The sequence below is a fragment of the Entelurus aequoreus genome, linkage group LG20 (genome assembly GCF_033978785.1).
Source record: "Entelurus aequoreus isolate RoL-2023_Sb linkage group LG20, RoL_Eaeq_v1.1, whole genome shotgun sequence".
NCBI lineage: Eukaryota > Metazoa > Chordata > Actinopteri > Syngnathiformes > Syngnathidae > Entelurus > Entelurus aequoreus.
Window position 1 is genome coordinate 16205331 of NC_084750.1, and position 19519 is coordinate 16224849.

Below are 19519 nucleotides of genomic sequence, written 5' to 3' on the forward strand. Positions count from 1 at the left end.
GCGTGCTCTTTCAGTCAATTAGTGCGCAACGAATATATATATATATATATATATATATATATATATATATATATATATATATATATATATATATATATATATATATATATATATATATATACACACAGTGGGGCAAAAAAGTATTTAGTCAGCCACCCATTGATTGTCAATGGGTGGCAAAAGTCGGCAAAAGTCCCAAAAATTTTCAAAATACCTACTCAGGTTCGAGTCCCACAAATCCCGCCTCTGGCCGGGATGCCCAAAATGTCCAAGACGCGCCCAGCAAAGCCCCACGAGAAGGCGGGGAGAAAAGTGAGAAAAGTCGGTAAAAGGTTAAAAAATCACACCCGGGTTCGAGTGCCCGTTCCATGTGGCACTCGAACCTGGGTGGGTATTTTGAACATTTTTGGTACTTTTGCCGACTTTTCCAACTTTGATCCCCCCCTCCCCGTGGGACTCGGCTGGGTGTGTTATGGACATTTTGGGCACCCCGGGACTTGCGCGGCCGGCGGCGGGACGTGTGGGACTCGAACCTGGGTAGGTATTTTGAACATTTTTGGGGACTTTTGACGACTTTTCTCACTTTTCTCCCCCACTTCCCGTGCATACTTGCCAACCCTCCCGTTTTTAGCGGGAGAATCCCGATATACAGCGCCTCTCCCGACAACCTCCCGGCAGAGATTTTCTCCCGACAAACTCCCGGTATTCAGCCGGAGCTGGAGGCCACGCCCCCTCCAGCTCAATGCGGACCTGAGACTGAGTGGGGACAGCCTGTTCTCACGTCCGCTTTCCCACAAAATAAACAGCTTGCCTGCCCAAAGACGTCATAACATCTAGGGCTTTTATAGAGTGCACAACTGCGCACACAACAAGGAGACGAAGCAGAAGAACGAGGAAATTACAGACATGGCGGCCGAAATGATATACTCGTCATGAACGGAGAAGTTAAACAGGACAATACTGCCATCTAATGGATAGCCACTGGAACACTGAAATTCAAGTATTTATTTATTTTTTCTATGTAAATAAAATGTAAAAAATATATATATATATATATAGCTAGAATTCACTGAAAGTCAAGTATTTCATATATATATATATATATATATATATATATATATATATGAAATATATAGGAAATATATAGGAAATACTCGAGTTGGTGAATTCTAGCTGTAAATAACCACGCCCCCCGCACCCAAACAACCCCCTCCCACCTCACCCCCCCACACACCTCCCGATATTGGAGGTCTCAAGGTTGGCAAGTATGTTCCCGTGGGACTTTGCTGGGTGCGTTTTGGACATTTTTTGCATCCTGGGACTTGTGCGGCCGGCGGCGGGACTCGTGGGACTGGAACCCGGGGAGCTATTTTGGACAAAATTGGGACTTTTGACCATTTTGGCCGCCTTTTCTCCTCTTCTTCCCCGCCTTCCTGTGCACCATTGCTGGGTATGTTTTGGACATTTGGACGAAAATAGTTTCAAACATGTTTTACTCAATATAGGTCATCAAATCTCAGCAACAAGCTGTAATATCTTACTGAGATCATTTAGGACCAAAACACTTAAAACAAGTAAAACACTCCATAACATAAAATCTGCTTAGTGAGAAGAATTATCTTATCAAACAGAAAATAAGCAAATATCACCCTTATTTGAGATATTTCATCGTACTTTTTGCAGTGTGTGGGCGAAATAGAGAGCCCCCATTGACTACATCGTTAGCGGATCGCTGCTTACTTCTTGTCTTCTCTATCAGACTCTTTACAGGTGTGTGTTGGAGGACCTGTACGAGTTCCCCGCGCTGGAGAACGACCTCAAAGAGTTCCAGAAGCTTCTGCGCCGCAGGCAGTAAGTGCATTGGTTGGTGTTGGCTTGTGTTTAATGGGACAGTTTGCAAATGTGTGGACCCTCACTGCTTGTGTGTTGCAGCACAGTGGATGACTGCCCTCCCAACCAAAAGGTATCATAAATAATTCAATCCACCATTTAAAGGCCTACTGAAATGAATTTTTTGTATTTAAACGGGGATAGCAGATCCATTCTATGTGTCATACTTGATCATTTCGCGATATTGCCATATTTTTGCTGAAAGGATTTAGTATAGAACAACGACGATAAAGTTCGCAACTTTTGGTCGCTGATAAAAAAAACGGAAGTAGCGTGACGTCACAGGAGCTAGTATTCCTCACAATTCCCCGTTGTTTACAATGGAGCGAGAGAGATTCGGACCGAGAAAGCGACGATTACCCCATTAATTTGAGCGAGGATGAAAGATTCGTGGATCAGGAACGTTAGAGTGAAGAACTAGAGAGGCAGTGCAGGGTGTATCTTTTTTCGCTCTGACCGTAACTTAGGTACAAGGTCTCATTGGATTCCACACACTCTCCTTTTTCTATTGTGGATCACGGATTTGTATTTTAAACCACCTCGGATACTATATCCTCTTGAAAATGAGAGTCGAGAACGCGAAATGGACATTCACAGTGACTTTTATCTCCACGACAATACATCGGCGAAGCTCTTTAGCTACTGAGCTAACGTGATAGCATCGTGCTTAAATGCAGATAGAAACAAAATAAATAAATCCCTGACTGGAAGGATAGACAGAAGATCAACAATACTATTAAACCATGGACATGTAAATACACGGTTAATAATTTCCAGCTTGGCGAAGCTTAACAATTGAAGCTAACTATGGAGCGGCGGCGGCGGGCGTTGTAGCTTTCGACGACACCTCGGCCGCCATCAGAGTCGGCAAGAAACATATATTTCCCCAAAGTTACGTACGTGACATGCACATAGCGACACGCACGTACGGGCAAGCGATCAAATGTTTGGAAGCCAAAGCTGTACTCACGGTAGCGCGTCTGCTATCCTGCTCAAACACAACACAACCTCCTGGTTGTGTTGCTGCAGCCAGCCGCTAATACACCGATCGCACCTACAACTTTCTTCTTTGCAGTCTCCATTGTCCATTAAACAAATTGCAAAAGATTCACCAACACAGATGTCCAGAATACTGTGGAATTGTTCGATGAAAACAGAGCAGTTTGTATGGTGACACATTGGGTACGAATACTTCCGTTGCCGTCGTGACGTCATGCGCATACGTCATCATACATGGACGTTTCCAACCGGAAGTTTAGCGGGAAATTTAAAATGTTAACCCGGCCGTATTGGCATGTGTTGCAATGTTAAGATTTCATCATTGATATATAAACTATCAGACTGCGTGGTCGCTAGTAGTGGCTTTCAGTAGGCCTTAAATCCGCCGTGCTGAGGTCTGAGCTCACCAGACTTGCTGTCCCCTTTCTGACAGAGCAAGCAAATGCACCAGCAGTTGAGTCTGAAGGAGAACTGTCTGCAGCTCCGACGTCCTCTTTCTGAGACGAGAGAAGGTGCGCTTTGGAATCTTACGCCGTCGCACCGCACGTGGCTCACATCTTTGTGGTCCTCCATGCATCTTCTAGTCATTTGCTGCGTGTACGTGAGCAGCGACTCCTACCTGAGCGTGCACACTCATCCCTCGCTGGAAGCTCACGAGCTGTTGAGGATTGTTGGACTGAAGATGGACAAGTCAGAGGAAGACACGGTGCTGGCTGTGGTGTCTCACACTGGAGGTAAACAAACACACAGCATGACATCTGGAAGGGGTGGGCGATACGGCCTTAAATCTATATTGTGGCCGCCTGCAATCACGATATGATATTTGGGATATAAGTGATGATAGAAACTAGGTGTGAACGTCTCTGAGTGGGGGAGGGTTCTCCTGGTGCCGACAGATCTCTCGTGAGCCCGGTAGACCGGTTGGAGCAAGTCTTTTTTTATTTTTCATACACAAGTATGACGTGCTTTCCAGCAATATATGTACGACTCTTCAGTCCCGTGTGTCTCAATGTGTGCTCTCTCTCTCTCTCTCTCGCTCTCTATCTCCAACTCCCAACAACCTGTCTCGCCCCGGCTGCTGCTAATAAAGGCGACAGGTGATTAGATAACAAGGCCCAGCCGGGCAATCTACTCACCTGCCGGTCCTTGCACACACTGCAAAAACTGAAATCTAAGTAAGATTAAATATCTCAAATAAGGGTGATATTTGCTTATTTTCTGTCACTAAGCAGATTTTATGTTAGAGTGTTTTACTTGTTTTAAGGGTTTTGGTCCTAAATGATCTCAGTAAGATATTACAGCTTGTTGCTGAGATGTTATGAATGAATTATCTTTATTGTCATTGTGCATGTACAGGTACAGGTCCAACGAAATTTAGGTTGCTTCCCTAAGGTGCTTTGCATTTTTTTTAAAAAGAAGAAACCACACAATATACAAAAACAACACAATATACACAATATGCAATATGGCCTAAGACCACTCTAAGAGGCAATGTAAAAAAAACGAGACAGTAAAAAGTATAAAGTGACTAGTGAACTGACTAGAGAGGAGTCATGCTGGTTCCCAGTGTGCTGAGGGGGTGGGAGTCAGCATTTCCTACCTCCTATGCTGTGCAGGCATTTTATTTTGGATTAAAATATGTAAATAAATATGATAAATATTGTCCAGTTGGCGTGTATGACCTATATTGAGTAAAACATGCTTGAAACTAGAATATCAACTGTTGCAAAGCTGTGTCATCAACACTCACAAGTTTAAACTACTTTTTTAAAGTAATCATTTCTTACTTCAAGCATGAAAAAAAAATCATGATGTATGCATATCATTATGTCAAGATAATGGCACTAGCATTTACTTCATTTAAGAATATTTTTCAACATATTGAGCAAAAGGGTTTCGTTTTTTTTTCTACCAAGAAAAGTGCACTTGTTATTAGTGAGAATATACTTATTTTAAGGTATTTTTGGGTTCATTGACGTTAGCTAATTTTACTTGTTTTGGAAAGTCTTAACAAGCCGAATTTTCTTGTTCTATTGGCAGATAATTTTTGCTTAGTTCAAATAAAATACCCTTAATTTTTTTTATTTTTTCTTGTTGTTTTTGAACACTGACTTTTTGCAGTGCACCCCGCTCCGCGGCAGGCCCGCAGGCCACGGCCCCCTCCACACTAGGGTTGTCCCGATACCAATATGTTGGTACTAGTACCGGTACCAAAATGTATTTGGTTACTTTTCTAAATAAAGGGGACCACGAAAAATGGCATTATTGGCTTTATTTTAACACAAAATCTTAGGATACATTAAATATATGTTTATTATTGCAGTTAAGTCCTTAAATAAAATAGTGAACATACTAGACAACTTGTCTTTTAGTAGTAAGTAAACAAACAAAAGCTCTTAATTAGTCTGCTGACGTATGCAGTAACGTATTGTCATTTATCATTCTATTATTATTTTGTCAAAATTTCAAAATTATGAGGGAAAAACTGTAAAAATGAATTATGAATCCACTTGTTCATTTACTGTTAATATCTGCTTATTTTTCTGTTTTAACACTACACTTCTGTTAAAATGTAATAATCACTTCTGTTTGATACTTTACATTAGTTTTGGATGACACCACACATTTAGGTATCGATCCGATACCAAGTAGTTACAGGATCATACATTGGTCATATTCAAAGTCCTCATGTGTCCAGGGACTTATTTCCTAAATTTAAAAACATAATATGAATTTTTTTTAAAGGAAAAAAAGATTTTGTGACGATGAAAAATATCGATGTAATCATAGTAGTATCGACTCCTGTGTCCAGGAACTTCTTTCCTGAATTTGTAAACAATTTTAAAAAATGACGATAAAAATATTGATCACTGTGGTATGACTGTACACGGATATATACTTGGTATCTTTACCGTCGACAAATGTATCGATCCGCACAACTTTGTTTACATTCAAGAGCTCTCGTTAGCGGTTAGCTTTGCATTTCGTATCTTCCTGCAGTCTGTAGCGTTTAGCTCCTCCCCCTCCTCCAAAGATGATACTTGTTACAAAGGAAGTATATTTGCTGCCGTAGAGGCGAGGGACAGTGCGGTAAGGACGCATGTGTCGTCAACATGCATTAACACTAGGGATGTCCGATAATGGCTTTTTGCCGATATCCGATATTCCGATATTGTCCAACTATTTAATTACCGATACCGATATCAACCGATACCGATATCAACCGATATATGCAGTCGTGGAATTAACACATTATTATGCCTAATTTGGACAACCATGTATGGTGAAGATAAGGTACTTTTTAAAAAAAATATTAAAATAAGATAACTAAATTAAAAACATTTTCTTGAATAAAAAAGAAAGTAAAACAATATAAAAACAGCTACATAGAAACTAGTAATTAATGAAAATGAGTAAAATTAACTGTTAAAGGTTAGTACTATTAGTGGACCAGCAGCACGCACAATCATGTGTGCTTACGGACTGTATCCCTTGCAGACTGTATTGATATATATTGATATATAATGTAGGAACCAGAATATTGATAACAGAAAGAAATGGGGGGAGGGAGGTTTTTTGGGTTGGTGCACTAATTGTAAATGTATCTTGTGTTTTTTATGTTGATTTAATAAAAAAATTTAAAAAAGATCAATTAAAAAAAGATACAGATTAAAAAAAAAACGATACCGATAATTTCCGATATTACATTTTAACGCATTTATCGGCCGATAATATCGGCAGACCGATATTATCGGACATCCCTAATTAACACGATATAAAGATAGGATTAAAAGCTCCATCGTTGGCCATATTTAAATCATTGATATCGTCTATAAACAAACAAAAACAATTCTGATTGTTTTCGCTGATTTTTTTCCTGTTTGTGTGTCTGCAGAGCGGAGGATGTTGCATCCCAGCGATTGTGTGTATTCCGAGTCTCTGACCCCACAAGGCAAGCTTGTAGCGTGTCGCAGGGACCTCACGGAGATGTTGGTACGTAAACAAACTCTTCAAGTTACACTTTGGAATCATTCTTTCGGACTGTTCATCTCACGATCGCAAATCCCAATCACCAAGTCTCAGTAAAGTTCGAGTAAATATTTTGTTTATTGCTTAAAAGCAGTGAAGTTGTCATGTTGTGTAAATGGTAAATAAAAACAGAATACAATGATTTGCAAATCCTTTTCAACTCGTATTCAATTGAATAGACTGCAAAGACAAGATATTTAACGTTCCAACTGGAAAACTTTATTTTTTTTGCAAATATTAGCTCATTTGGAATTTGATGCCTGCAACATGTTTCAAAAAAGCTGGCACAAGTGGCAAAAAAGACTGAAAAAGTTGAGGAATGCTCATCAAAACACTTATTTGGAACATCCCACAGGTGAACAGGCTAATTGGGAACAGGTGGGTGCCATGATTGGGTATAAAAGCAGCTTCCATGAAATGCTCAGTCGTTCACAAACAAGGACGGGGTCGAGGGTCACCACTTTGTCAACAAATGCCTGAGCAAATTGTCCAACAGTTTAAGAACAACATTTCTCAACCAGCTATTGCAAGGAATTTAGGGATTTCACCATCTACGGTCTGTAATATCATCAAAAGGTTCAGAGAATCTGGAGTAATCACTGCACGTAACATTGAATGCCTGTGACCTTCGATCCATCAGGCTGTACTGCATCAAAAAGCGACATCAGCGTGTAAAGGATATCACCACATGGGCTCAGGAACACTTCAGAAAGCCCAAGCTCATCTAAGATGGACTGATGCAAAGTGGAAAAGTGTTCTGTGATCTGACAAGTCCACATTTCAAATTTTTTGGGGAAACTGTGGACGTTGTGTCCTCCGGACCAAAGAGGAAAAGGCGCAAAGCCAGCATGTGTGATGGTATGGGGGTGTATTAGTGCCAAAGACATGGGTAACTTACACATTTGTGAAGGCGCCATTAATGCTGAAAGGTACATGCCGATTTTGGAGCAACATATGTTGCCATCCAAGCAACGTTACAATGGACGCCCCTGCTTTTTTCAGCAAGACAATGCCAAGCCACGTGTTACATGAACGTGGCTTCATAGTAAAAGAGTGCGGGTACTAGACTGGCCTGCCTGTAGTCCAGACCTGTCTCCCGTTGAAAATGTGTGGTGCATTATGAAGCCTAAAATACCACAACAGAGACCTGTTGAACAACTTAAGCTGTACATCAAGCAAGAATGGGAAAGAATTCCACTTCAAAAATGTGTCACCTCAGTTCCTAAATGTTTACTGAGTGTTGTTAAAAGGAAAGGCCATGTAACACAGTGGTAAAAATGCCCCTGTGACAACTTTTTTGCAATGTGTTGCTGCCATTAAATTCTAAGTTAATGATTATTTGCAAAAAAAACACTAGTTTTTTCAGTGTGAACATGAAATATCTTGTCTTTGCAGTCTATTCAATTGAATATAAGTTGAAAAGGATTAGCAAATCATTGTATTCTCTTTTTATTTACCATTTACACAACGTGACAACTTCATTGGTTTTGTATTTTAAATGACAGATGCTCCACTTTCATAATATTTTATTATATTGTTTAAAAATCAATACTTTTTTCTTCTTTTCCCAATTTTTTTAGAGCTTTAATGATACCAGCGTGCAGTAATACAGTATTATTGCCTAAAGTTATCCCAGCGTCAAAATCCCACAGCGGCCCATGCCTAGACTGGAGCGGAGTACATGGTCTGGATGACGTACTTCACTATAGCCCAGAAAGACCCATGAACAATGATAGTAATAATTGCCGTCATCATTTATTTCGGTGTTTACATTTTCAACCTTCCTCATTTCCGGTTTTGGCCAAGAATTGTGCATCCCTCCTTAAATCTCCTTTTTCATACTGACTTCCTGTCCCGTGCGCAGCCTCCTTTAACAGACAGCGCTGAGCTCAGCAGGAGGCCTGCGCGCCTTTTGGGAATCAACACCTGGGACATGGCGGCGGCACTCACACACCTGGACTGGAGCCTCTTCAAATCCATCCATGAGGTACGAGCACGCATTCAGCAACACACACACACACACACACACACACACACACACACACACCTGCCAACATTGTTGCTGTTTTGACCCCTAAATGCACGCTTTGCTGGGTTTTAGTTTTGAGGTGATGGATAAAGCGGTCATTGAACAATTCTCGAGCAGATCATTACATCCATCCATCCATCCATTTTCTACCGCTTGTCCCTTTCGGGGTCGCGGGGGGTGCTGGAGCCTATCTCAGCTGCATTCGGATCATTACAGTGGAACCTTAAATCAACGAAGCCCTTGTTTTGTCTGTGTGCTTTTTTACATGTTTTTTTTTTTTACATTTTCTGGTTTTGCTAGCTCAGTATAAGTCCAAAAAAAGCGTTTTGTATTTGGAAACATTCAGAAAGTATCCACAGCAGAACAGGCATGTGATTTTTCCGTCTAAAGTCGGAATTCCGTCTTTTTTAATCTCGGGGAGAAAAAAAATTATCTCCCGTTTTTCCGTTTTTTTTCCGACCCTAAATCAAGATTCGAGACGTAGTTTATATTGCGCCGTAGTTGATTGGTCGATATGTTCCTTGTGACCAATCGGGACATCTGTTATGAATGATGACGTTAATAACGTCAACATACCGCCATTTTCCATATGTAAACGATGTCGGTTCTCGAGAAAAAGGACGCTTTACGAGTAAAAGAAATTGATAAACATGTCAAAAAATAAGTTTCGATGAGACTGGATGGAAAGGGAAATCACTGATACTGTTGGGAAGAAGGAAGTTACGACTTTGTTCGGTGATTTTATTCGGAAAATCGATCGTCCCGGAAAGGTTTTGTGCACGTGGTGTCATGATAATATTGACTATGGATCACGAGGTTTCAAGACTTTGGAAGTACATGCGAAACGCCAAAAACATATGAAACAACTTGAAGCAAGGAAAACCAACTTTTCACTAGCTGGTACTTTTGGATGTCAACCGAAATTGAGCAAACCTTACGGACTTCATCCTTTGTTTACATGGAGAGGAAAGATCCACCCACTTCAGTTGCAGACAGGGTTGTTAATAATGAGGTAAGCTAAAAAATATTTGCTTGCGAAATACGCATGTTTGTTTTAAATATTAACCAATTATTGAAATATAAATGGGTTTTTCTAAAAATAAAAAGCCACGTGAAAATATATTATGAAATTAGAGAAATACAAAGAGTCGCATTATTGAATCCAGTTAACAATTTATTTGAAATAAATTTGCATATAACACTATTTTGTAATATTAAGTTCTTATGTAGTCTCTTGAAACTATTGTCAGTGGTGTGACAATCTTGAAGGTAAATATTTTCACACTTGTTTCATGCAATATGTCCTCACATTATTATTATTTCCTATTTTCAAATATGAGTAAACAATACTAAACATGTTTAATTATTTTCATAAATTTATATCCTATTTTGGCGAAAAGAATGAAATGTTTACATTTGGTATTTTGTTAAATATATTTGCAAGGAAAGCTCATGTTAGGGCTCTCCGAGAAAGCTAATGTGTGAAGTGAACTGAAGTAATGTGGTAATACTGTAAATAAACTGTAGATAATATCACTGATCAATGTGACACCTGTGGATGTGAAATGAACACAAGATGTAAATATTAGTGACTAAATACTGTTGGTACTGAACCATATACAGTGATTCATTAGGATCATTGGGTTATGTATGTTCTATTAATGATGTTTTCATGTCTTTAAACACTCAAATATTTTCTTCAAATGGTGCTGTCTTTGTTAATTTTAGCAAATTGGTGAAAAACCAGGAGCTTTGGGGGGCGTTGCCCCCCTTTTCCCCCCACCAGTGCCCTAGTGGGCTGGTGGGACCTGGCTGGACCTGGCTGGGGGCCTTCGTCCCCCAGACACCCGGAAATGTTTTCAGTCTTTTTCATTGTGGTCAAATCACATGCCTGCAAGAAGATTAACCAACATGGTGTGTTTTATTTTTTATTCCTAATCATTGTCGCGACCTGGATCTTAGAGGGCTCATACTATGATTATTTTCCCATTGTAAAAGACTTCCTTGTGGTCTACATAACATGTAATGGTGGTTCCTCGGTCCAAATGTTGCATGGATTGCCGTATTTTTCGGACTATAAGGCGCACTTAAAATCCTTTCATTTTGTCAAAACTCGACAGTGCGCCTTATAACCCTGATCAGTGTGACCAGTAGATGGCAGTCAAACATAAGAGATACGTGTAGACCGCAATATGATGGCAGTCACACATAAGAGATACGTGTAGACTGCAATATGACTCAAATAAACAACACCAACATTTTATATGTTCCATTGAAAATATAGAACATTACACACGGCGCTCTAAAATCTATCAAAATGTTTTAGTAGGACTTTGGTAAGCTATGAAGCCACACCGCTTGATGGATTGTACTGTGCTTCAACATAGGAGTTTTATTATGGTGTGTGTATAAGGTAAGATATATTATGTGCCGTTTAGTTTCGCAATATTATGCAAAAGCAACTTTTCGTACCTTCTGGTACCTGCTGATCTGTATTTGGGATCTGCATAAGTCCTGAAAATTTGTACGCATCCGCCTTTGTAGTCTGTAGTCGATAAGCTTCTTCTTTTTCTCTATCTTCTTGTTATGGGACATTCATCCTCCACTGTTGTCATTTGTAATATAAAGTAGTGTAAAGTTCTTACTTATATCTGTCAGTAAACTCGCCATGAAAGCGCTAAAACATACCGGTGTAGTGAGTTTACATTATGCACCAAAGGAACTTTAGTTATTAGACGGTTTTTTGCGGGACACATTTCTGGCGGACGAGGAGATGCTGCTCCGTTATTGATTGAAGTAAAGTGTGAATGTCATTAAAATAGTTAGCTCCATCTTTTGACACTTCTTCCACCCCCGTCCTTGCACGCTACACCGCTACAACAAAGATGACGGGGAGAAGACGCTGTCGAAGGTGAGCCACGTAAATAAGACCGCCCACAAAAACGGCGCATCCTGAAGCGACTGTCAGAAAGCGACTTGAAGATGATGTGTAAAACATCATCTATGCAACATTTTGACCAAAGAACCACCATTACATGTTATGTAGACCACAAGGAAGTCTTTTACATTTTGAAAAAAAATCCCAATATGACTCCTTTAATGCACCTTATAATTTGCTGCGCCTTTTGTATGAAAATAGACCTGAATTGACCCGCTCATCGGCAGTGCGCCTTATAATCCGGTGCACCCTATGGTCCGAAAAATACGGTTAAAACAAGATTAAAAAAAGGAAGGGTCGTCTTATATTTGGGTTAATAGACGTCCATGTTATGTTTTAGAATAGAAAGTACTTTATTGATCTCTGGGGGAAATTCAGCACCACAGTTCGCTCACAATAGACAATTAACACTTTGGTATTTTTTACATGTGAATAATATAAATACAGTCTATTAAACAGCATTATTCACATGTGAATAATATAAATACAGTCTATTATACAGCATTATTCACATGTGAATAATATAAATACAGTCTATTATACAGCATTATTCACATGTGAATAATATAAATACAGTCTATTATATAGCATTATTCACATGTGAATAATATAAATAGTCTACATTATTCACATGTGAATAATATAAATACAGTCTATTATACAGCATTATTCACATGTGAATAATATAAATACAGTCTATTATACAGTATTATTCACATGTGAATAACATAAATACAGTCTATTATACAGCATTATTCACATGTGAATAATATAAATACAGTCTATTATACAGCATTATTCACATGTGAATAATATAAATACAGTCTATTATACAGAATTATTCACATGTGAATAATATAAATACAGTCTATTATACAGCATTATTCACATGTGAATAATATAAATACAGTCTATTATACAGTATTATTCACATGTGAATAACATAAATACAGTCTATTATACAGCATTATTCACATGTGAATGATATAAATACAGTCTAATATACAGCATTATTCACATGTGAATAATATAAATACAGTCTATTATACAGCATTATTCACATGTGAATAACATAAATACAGTATATTATACAGCATTATTCACATGTGGATAATATAAATACAGTCTATTATACAGCATTATTCACGTGTGAATAATATAAATACAGTCTATTATACAGCATTATTCACGTGTGAATAATATAAATACAGTCTATTATACAGCATTATTCACATGTGAATAACAAATACAGTCTATTATACAGCATTATTCACATGTGAATAACATAAATACAGTCTATTATACAGCATTATTCACATGTGAATAATATAAATACAGTATTATACAGCATTATTCACATGTCAATAACATAAATACAGTCTATTATACAGCATTATTCACATGTGAATAACATAAATACAGTCTATTATACAGAATTATTCACATGTGAATAACATAAATACAGTCTATTATACAGCATTACTCACATGTGAATAATATAAATACAGTCTATTATACAGCATTATTCACATGTGAATAATATAAATACAGTCTATTATACAGCATTATTCACATGTGAATAATATAAATACAGTCTATTATACAGCATTATTCACATGTGAATAACGTAAATACAGTCTATTATACAGCATTACTCACATGTGAATAATATAAATACAGTCTATTATACAGCATTATTCACATGTGAATAATGTAAATACAGTCTATTATACAGCATTACTCACATGTGAATAATAATAATACAGTCTATTATACAGCATTATTCACATGTGAATAATATAAATACAGTCTATTATACATCATTATTCACATGTGAATAATACAAATACAGTCTATTATACAGCATTATTCACATGTGAATAACGTAAATACAGTCTATTATACAGCATTACTCACATGTGAATAATATAAATACAGTCTATTATACAGCATTATTCACATGTGAATAATATAAATACAGTCTATTATACATCATTATTCACATGTGAATAATACAAATACAGTCTATTATACAGCATTATTCACATGTGAATAATGCTAACGAGTCTGTCCTTGCAGCAAGAGCTGGCGTACTACACCCTCAGCCGCGTCCCCGGCGGCGCCCACACCGCCGCGCTGTCCGTCCTGCTGCAGCGCTGCAACGAGGTCCAGCAGTGGGTCATGTCCGAGGTCCTCATGTGCGTGTCGCTCAACAAGAGGGTGCAGCTGCTCAAGAAGTTCATCAAGATCGCGGCGCAGTAAGAACGTCAGCACGCGCACGTGGCGAGCGAGCGAGCGGACGCCCTTGAACCGTGTCGCTCTGTTTTCCAGCTGCAAGGCTCAGAGGAATTTGAACTCTGCCTTCGCCATCATCATGGGCCTGAACACCGCCGCCGTCAGTCGCTTGAACCAAACCTGGGAGGTGAGTTTGTGTCGTCGCGCGCGTCGTCGCGTCGCTATTCTCAATCCAAACATTTCTGTTGAAGAAATGTCCTGGCAAGTTCAAGAAGCTCTTCTCGGAGTTGGAGCTGATCACGGTGAGGACTCCACATCCATTACGTCCAAATTGTCTCCTCCTTTAGTTCTCATCTTTGCTTTTCATGGTCTCAGGATCCATCTCTGAACCACAAAGCCTACAGAGAAGCGTTCAAGAGGATGAAGCCTCCAAAGATCCCTTTCATGCCTCTTCTCCTAAAAGGTGACGTCTCCACACTGCAAAAAGTCAGTGTTCAAAAACAAGGGAAAAAAATACAAAAATGAGGGGTATTTTATTTGAACTAAGCAAAATTATCTGCCAATAGAACAAGAAAATTTGGCTTGTCAAGACTTTCCAAAACAAGTCAAATTAGCTAACCTGAATGAACCCAAAAATACCTTAAAATAAGTATATTCTCACTAATAACAAGTGCACTTTTCTTGGTAGAAAAAAAAGAGACCTTTTTGCTCAATATGTTGAAAAATACACTACCGTTCAAAAGTTTGGGGTCACATTGAAATGTCCTTATTTTTGAAGGAAAAGCACTGTACTTTTCAATGAAGATAACTTTAAATTAGTCCTAACTTTAAAGAAATACACTCTATACATTGCTGATGTGGTAAATGACTATTCTAGCTGCAAATGTCTGGTTTTTGGTGCAATATCTACATAGGTGTATAGAGGCCCATTTCCAGCAACTATCACTCCAGTGTTCTAATGGTACAATGTGTTTGCTCATTGGCTCAGAAGGCTAATTGATGATTAGAAAACCCTTGTGCAATCATGTTCACACATCTGAAAACAGTTTAGCTCGTTACAGAAGCTACAAAACTGACCTTTGAGCAGATTGAGTTTCTGGAGCATCACATTTGTGGGGTCAATTAAACGCTCAAAATGGCCAGAAAAAGAGAACTTTCATCTGAAACTCGACAGTCTATTCTTGTTCTTAGAAATGAAGGCTGTTCCACAAAATTGTTTGGGTGACCCCAAACTTTTGAACGGTAGTGTATTCTTAAATGAAGTAAATGCTAGTGCCATTATCTTGACATAATGATATGCGCTCGGCATTACATTTCTTGAAACCAGCAAACTTATACTAAAAACTAATTTATTGTTCTTAATGGAAAGGCAACATCTTGTTACTCTCGGGGTCTCCTAGCCGCTCAGGCAAATCATATTGTCTAAAGATGCATTTTTCCATGGATAACATGACATCATCGCGCCAAATGCGTGCTCTTTCAGTCAATTAGTGCGCATATATACAGCCCGGCCCCCGGACAAATATTTTTTTATTGTAATTTTGAAGAATTTATCTAAATGTGCATGAACTATTTCTGTTCAAAATTGTTACAAATGTTAAATGTTTAAATATTAACTGTCAGTTTACTGTACTGTGCCAACTGTACTACTATAGGAGTGCGTATTTTCTATTGTTTCATTGGAAATAAAACAGCAAAGTCCATTTGGCTGTCATCTGTTTTAATTATGAGACACAATTGTGTCAGTCATGATTTCTTTTTTCATGTTTGAAATAAGAAATTCTTACTTTAAAAAGTAGTTTTATACTTGTGAGTGTTGATGACACAGCTTTGCAGCAGTTGATATTCTAGTTTCAAGCATGTTTTACTCAATATAGGTCATAACATCTCAGCAACAAGCTGTGATATCTTACTGAGATCATTTAGGACCAAAACCCTTAAAGTCCTCTACAAGTCAAGCAACGTGAGAAGTCACTTGATTAATCATCACTTGGAAAAGTTTATTGACGCAAAATCAAGAAGTAAACATCAATTTATGAAGGTGATGCATTTCAATCATGACAGCATTAGGTTCCATCCATTTTAAATTAAGCACCAGGCCACTTTAAATGAAGCGTCGGGTCACGTTAAATGATACGTTGGGCCACTTTAATGACTCGTTGGGCCACATTATTGATTCGTCAGGCTGGCCACATTAAATAACACGCCGAGCCAAATAAAATGAAGCGTCAGGCCAATTTAATGATTGGTCGGGCCACATAAATGATTCGTCGGGCCACTTTAATGACTGCTCGGGCCACTTTAATGACTCGTCAGGCCACTTTAATGACTGCTCGAGCCACTTTAATGACTCGTCGGGCCACTTTAATGATCTGTCGGGTCACTTTATTGATTCGTTGGGCCACTTAAATGACGCGTCGAGCCACCTTAATGACTCGTCGGACCACCTTAATGACTCGTCGGACCACCTTAATGACTCATCGGACCACCTTAATGACTCATCGGACCACCTTAATGACTCGTCGGACCACCTTAATGACTCGTCGGACCACCTTAATGACTCGTCGGACCACCTTAATGACTCATCGGACCACCTTAATGACTCGTCGGACCACCTTAATGACTCGTCGGGCCACCTTAATGACTCGGGTCACCTTAATGACTCGTCGGGCCACCTTAATGACTCGTCGGACCACCTTAATGACTCGTCGGACCACCTTAATGACTCATCGGACCACCTTAATGACTCATCGGACCACCTTAATGACTCATCGGACCACCTTAATGACTCGTCGGACCACCTTAATGACTCGTCGGACCACCTTAATGACTCGTCGGACACATTAAATGACGCGTCAAGCCACATTAAATGACGCATCGGTCCACCTTAAATGACGTGTTAAGCCACATTAAATGACGCGTCAAGCCAATTTAATGACTCGGGCCACATTTAATGACCTGTCGCGCCACATTAAATGACGTGTCGCACCACGTTAAATGACGCGTCGGGCCACATTAAATGACGCGTTAAGCCACCTTAAATGACGCGTCAAGCCACATTAATGTGTGGGGCCACGTTAAATGACCTGTCGCGCCACGATAAATGTCGCATCAGGCCACATTAAATGACTCGTCTGGCCTCTTTAATGACGCGTCGGGCTACCTTAAATGACGCGTCGGGCCACCTTAAATGACGCGCCAAGCCACCTTAAATGACGCGCCAATCCACCTTAAATGATCTCGGCCACTTTAAATAACTTGTCGGGCCACATTAAATGACGCGTCGGTCCACATTAAATGACGCATCGGTCCACCTTAAATGACGTGTTAAACCACATTAAATGACGCGTCAAGCCACTTTAATGACTCGGGCCACATTTAATGACCTGTTGCGCCACGTTAAATGACGTGTCGCACCACATTAAATGACGCGTCGGGCCACCTTAAGTGACTTGACTCGTCAAGCCACCTTAAATGACGCGTCAAGCCACATTGTGTGGGGCCACATTAAATGACCTGTCGCGCCACGATAAATGTCGCATCAGGCCACGTTAAATGACTCGTCTGGCCTCTTTAATGACGCGTCGGGCCACATTGAATGACGCGTCTAGTCACATGAAATGACTCGTCGGGCCACATTAAATGACGCGTCGGGCCACCTTAAATGACGTGCCAAGCCACATTAAATGACGCGCCAAGCCACATTAAATGATGCACCGGGCCACTTTAAATAACTTGTCGGGCCACATTAAATGACGCGTCTGTCCACATTAAATGACGCATCGGTCCACCTTAAATGACGTGTTAAGCCACATTAAATGACGCGTCAAGCCACATTAAATGACGCGTCAAGCCACATTTAATGACGCGGGCCACATTTAATGACCTGTCGAGCCACATGAAATGACGTGTCGCACCACGTTAAATGACGCGTCGTGCCACCTTAAATGACGCGTCAAGCCACCTTAAATGACGCGTCAAGCCACATTAATAATGTGTGGGGCCACATTAAATGACCTGTCGCGCCACGGTAAATGTCGCATCAGGCCACATTAAATGACTAGTCGGGTCTCTTTAATGACGCGTCGGGCCACATTGAATGATGCGTCTAGTCACATGAAATGACTCATCGGGCCACATTAAATGACGCGCCAAGCCACATTAAATGACGCGTCAAGCCACATTAATAATGCGTGGGGCCACAATAAATGACCAGTCGCCCCACGATAAATGACGCGTCAGGCTACTTTAATGACTTGTCAGGCTACTTTAATGACTCGTCGGGCCTCCTTAATAATTAAATGACGCAAAACCAAGCTGTAATCCAACCAAACATCAATTTGTAATGGTGATGCATTTCAGTCATGACATCATGGTTATGATGTGTGTTTAAAGACACTACACAGAAGGCTTGTTACGTGTGCTTGTTACTTGAAGCAGCATCAGCTTTGTGTTTATTTACACGTTAAAGACTTAACATCAATATTTTTCCCAAGTCGTCTTTTTTTACATTACTGCAATAACATCGTACCCTCGCCTTAAACCGAAAAATAACGAAACTGTGAGATTGTGATATCCTTACATCCCTAGTATAAACACTTTGTAGGGCGCAACATAACACATTTAGCTTCCTGAATCCAAAGATAGCCTATACAGTACTGCCATCTATTGTCTTGGATGTGCAACTGCACTGCAAATGAGACTCCAATGTTGTCATCATCAGCTCATTTTTCATTAAAAAGATATATTATTATCAAACAAATAACATTTTTAACACACAAAAGTGCGTAGAATTGGTGCCGTTGAGTACCAGTATTGATTCCCATGTATCGGGAATTGGTACCGTATCGGTCCAAATGTGAACGGTCCCCATCCCTAGTCCACACTCAGTAAACACTTATTCACGTCCAACCTCCTCCAGATATCACCTTCATCCACGAGGGCAACAAGACCTTCCACGACAACCTGGTCAACTTTGAGAAGTTGGTAAGTACAAGCAGTATCGCAGATGATCATGAATTAGTCTGATACCTCCAATAATTGGGCTCAAATTAACAACACGTGGAAACACTTTAATCTGGTTATGTTTGTCTTTTTAAACATGGGAGTAAGATAGCGAGGTCATGTGATTGGAAAGCATGTCGTGAGTTATCAGTGGTGGAGGGTTAAGGAGTTCAATGTTGAAAAAACTTGGAAACTTAGAAATAAAGTTTGGAAAAATACATCAGTGTTTGCAAAATAGTACGTGCACACATTTTTTTTTCTGGTCGAACATAATTATGATTCACTCTGATCGTTTTCATATACTTTGGGTGCTGGAGCCTATCCCAGCTGCATTTGGGCGGAAGTTATGAACTTTAAAAAGTGTAAAAAATAAGATTTGTATCTGAAAAAAAACA

At 39.5% G+C, this 19519-nt stretch overlaps 1 protein-coding gene across 1 annotated transcript in view; it reads left to right on the forward strand.

Annotated features, from left to right (window-relative positions):
- The window catches only part of LOC133635958 (rap guanine nucleotide exchange factor 5-like), a 174382-nt gene that overhangs the window by 141971 nt on the left and 12892 nt on the right, over positions 1–19519 (forward strand). The window contains exons 14-24 of the mRNA XM_062029474.1: positions 1760–1851; positions 1933–1963; positions 3323–3401; positions 3474–3623; positions 6785–6882; positions 8783–8905; positions 13965–14143; positions 14217–14307; positions 14372–14422; positions 14496–14583; positions 19042–19106. Of these exons, the coding sequence (XP_061885458.1) occupies positions 1760–1851; positions 1933–1963; positions 3323–3401; positions 3474–3623; positions 6785–6882; positions 8783–8905; positions 13965–14143; positions 14217–14307; positions 14372–14422; positions 14496–14583; positions 19042–19106 (1047 nt within the window). The remainder of the gene's footprint in view (positions 1–1759; positions 1852–1932; positions 1964–3322; positions 3402–3473; positions 3624–6784; positions 6883–8782; positions 8906–13964; positions 14144–14216; positions 14308–14371; positions 14423–14495; positions 14584–19041; positions 19107–19519) is intronic.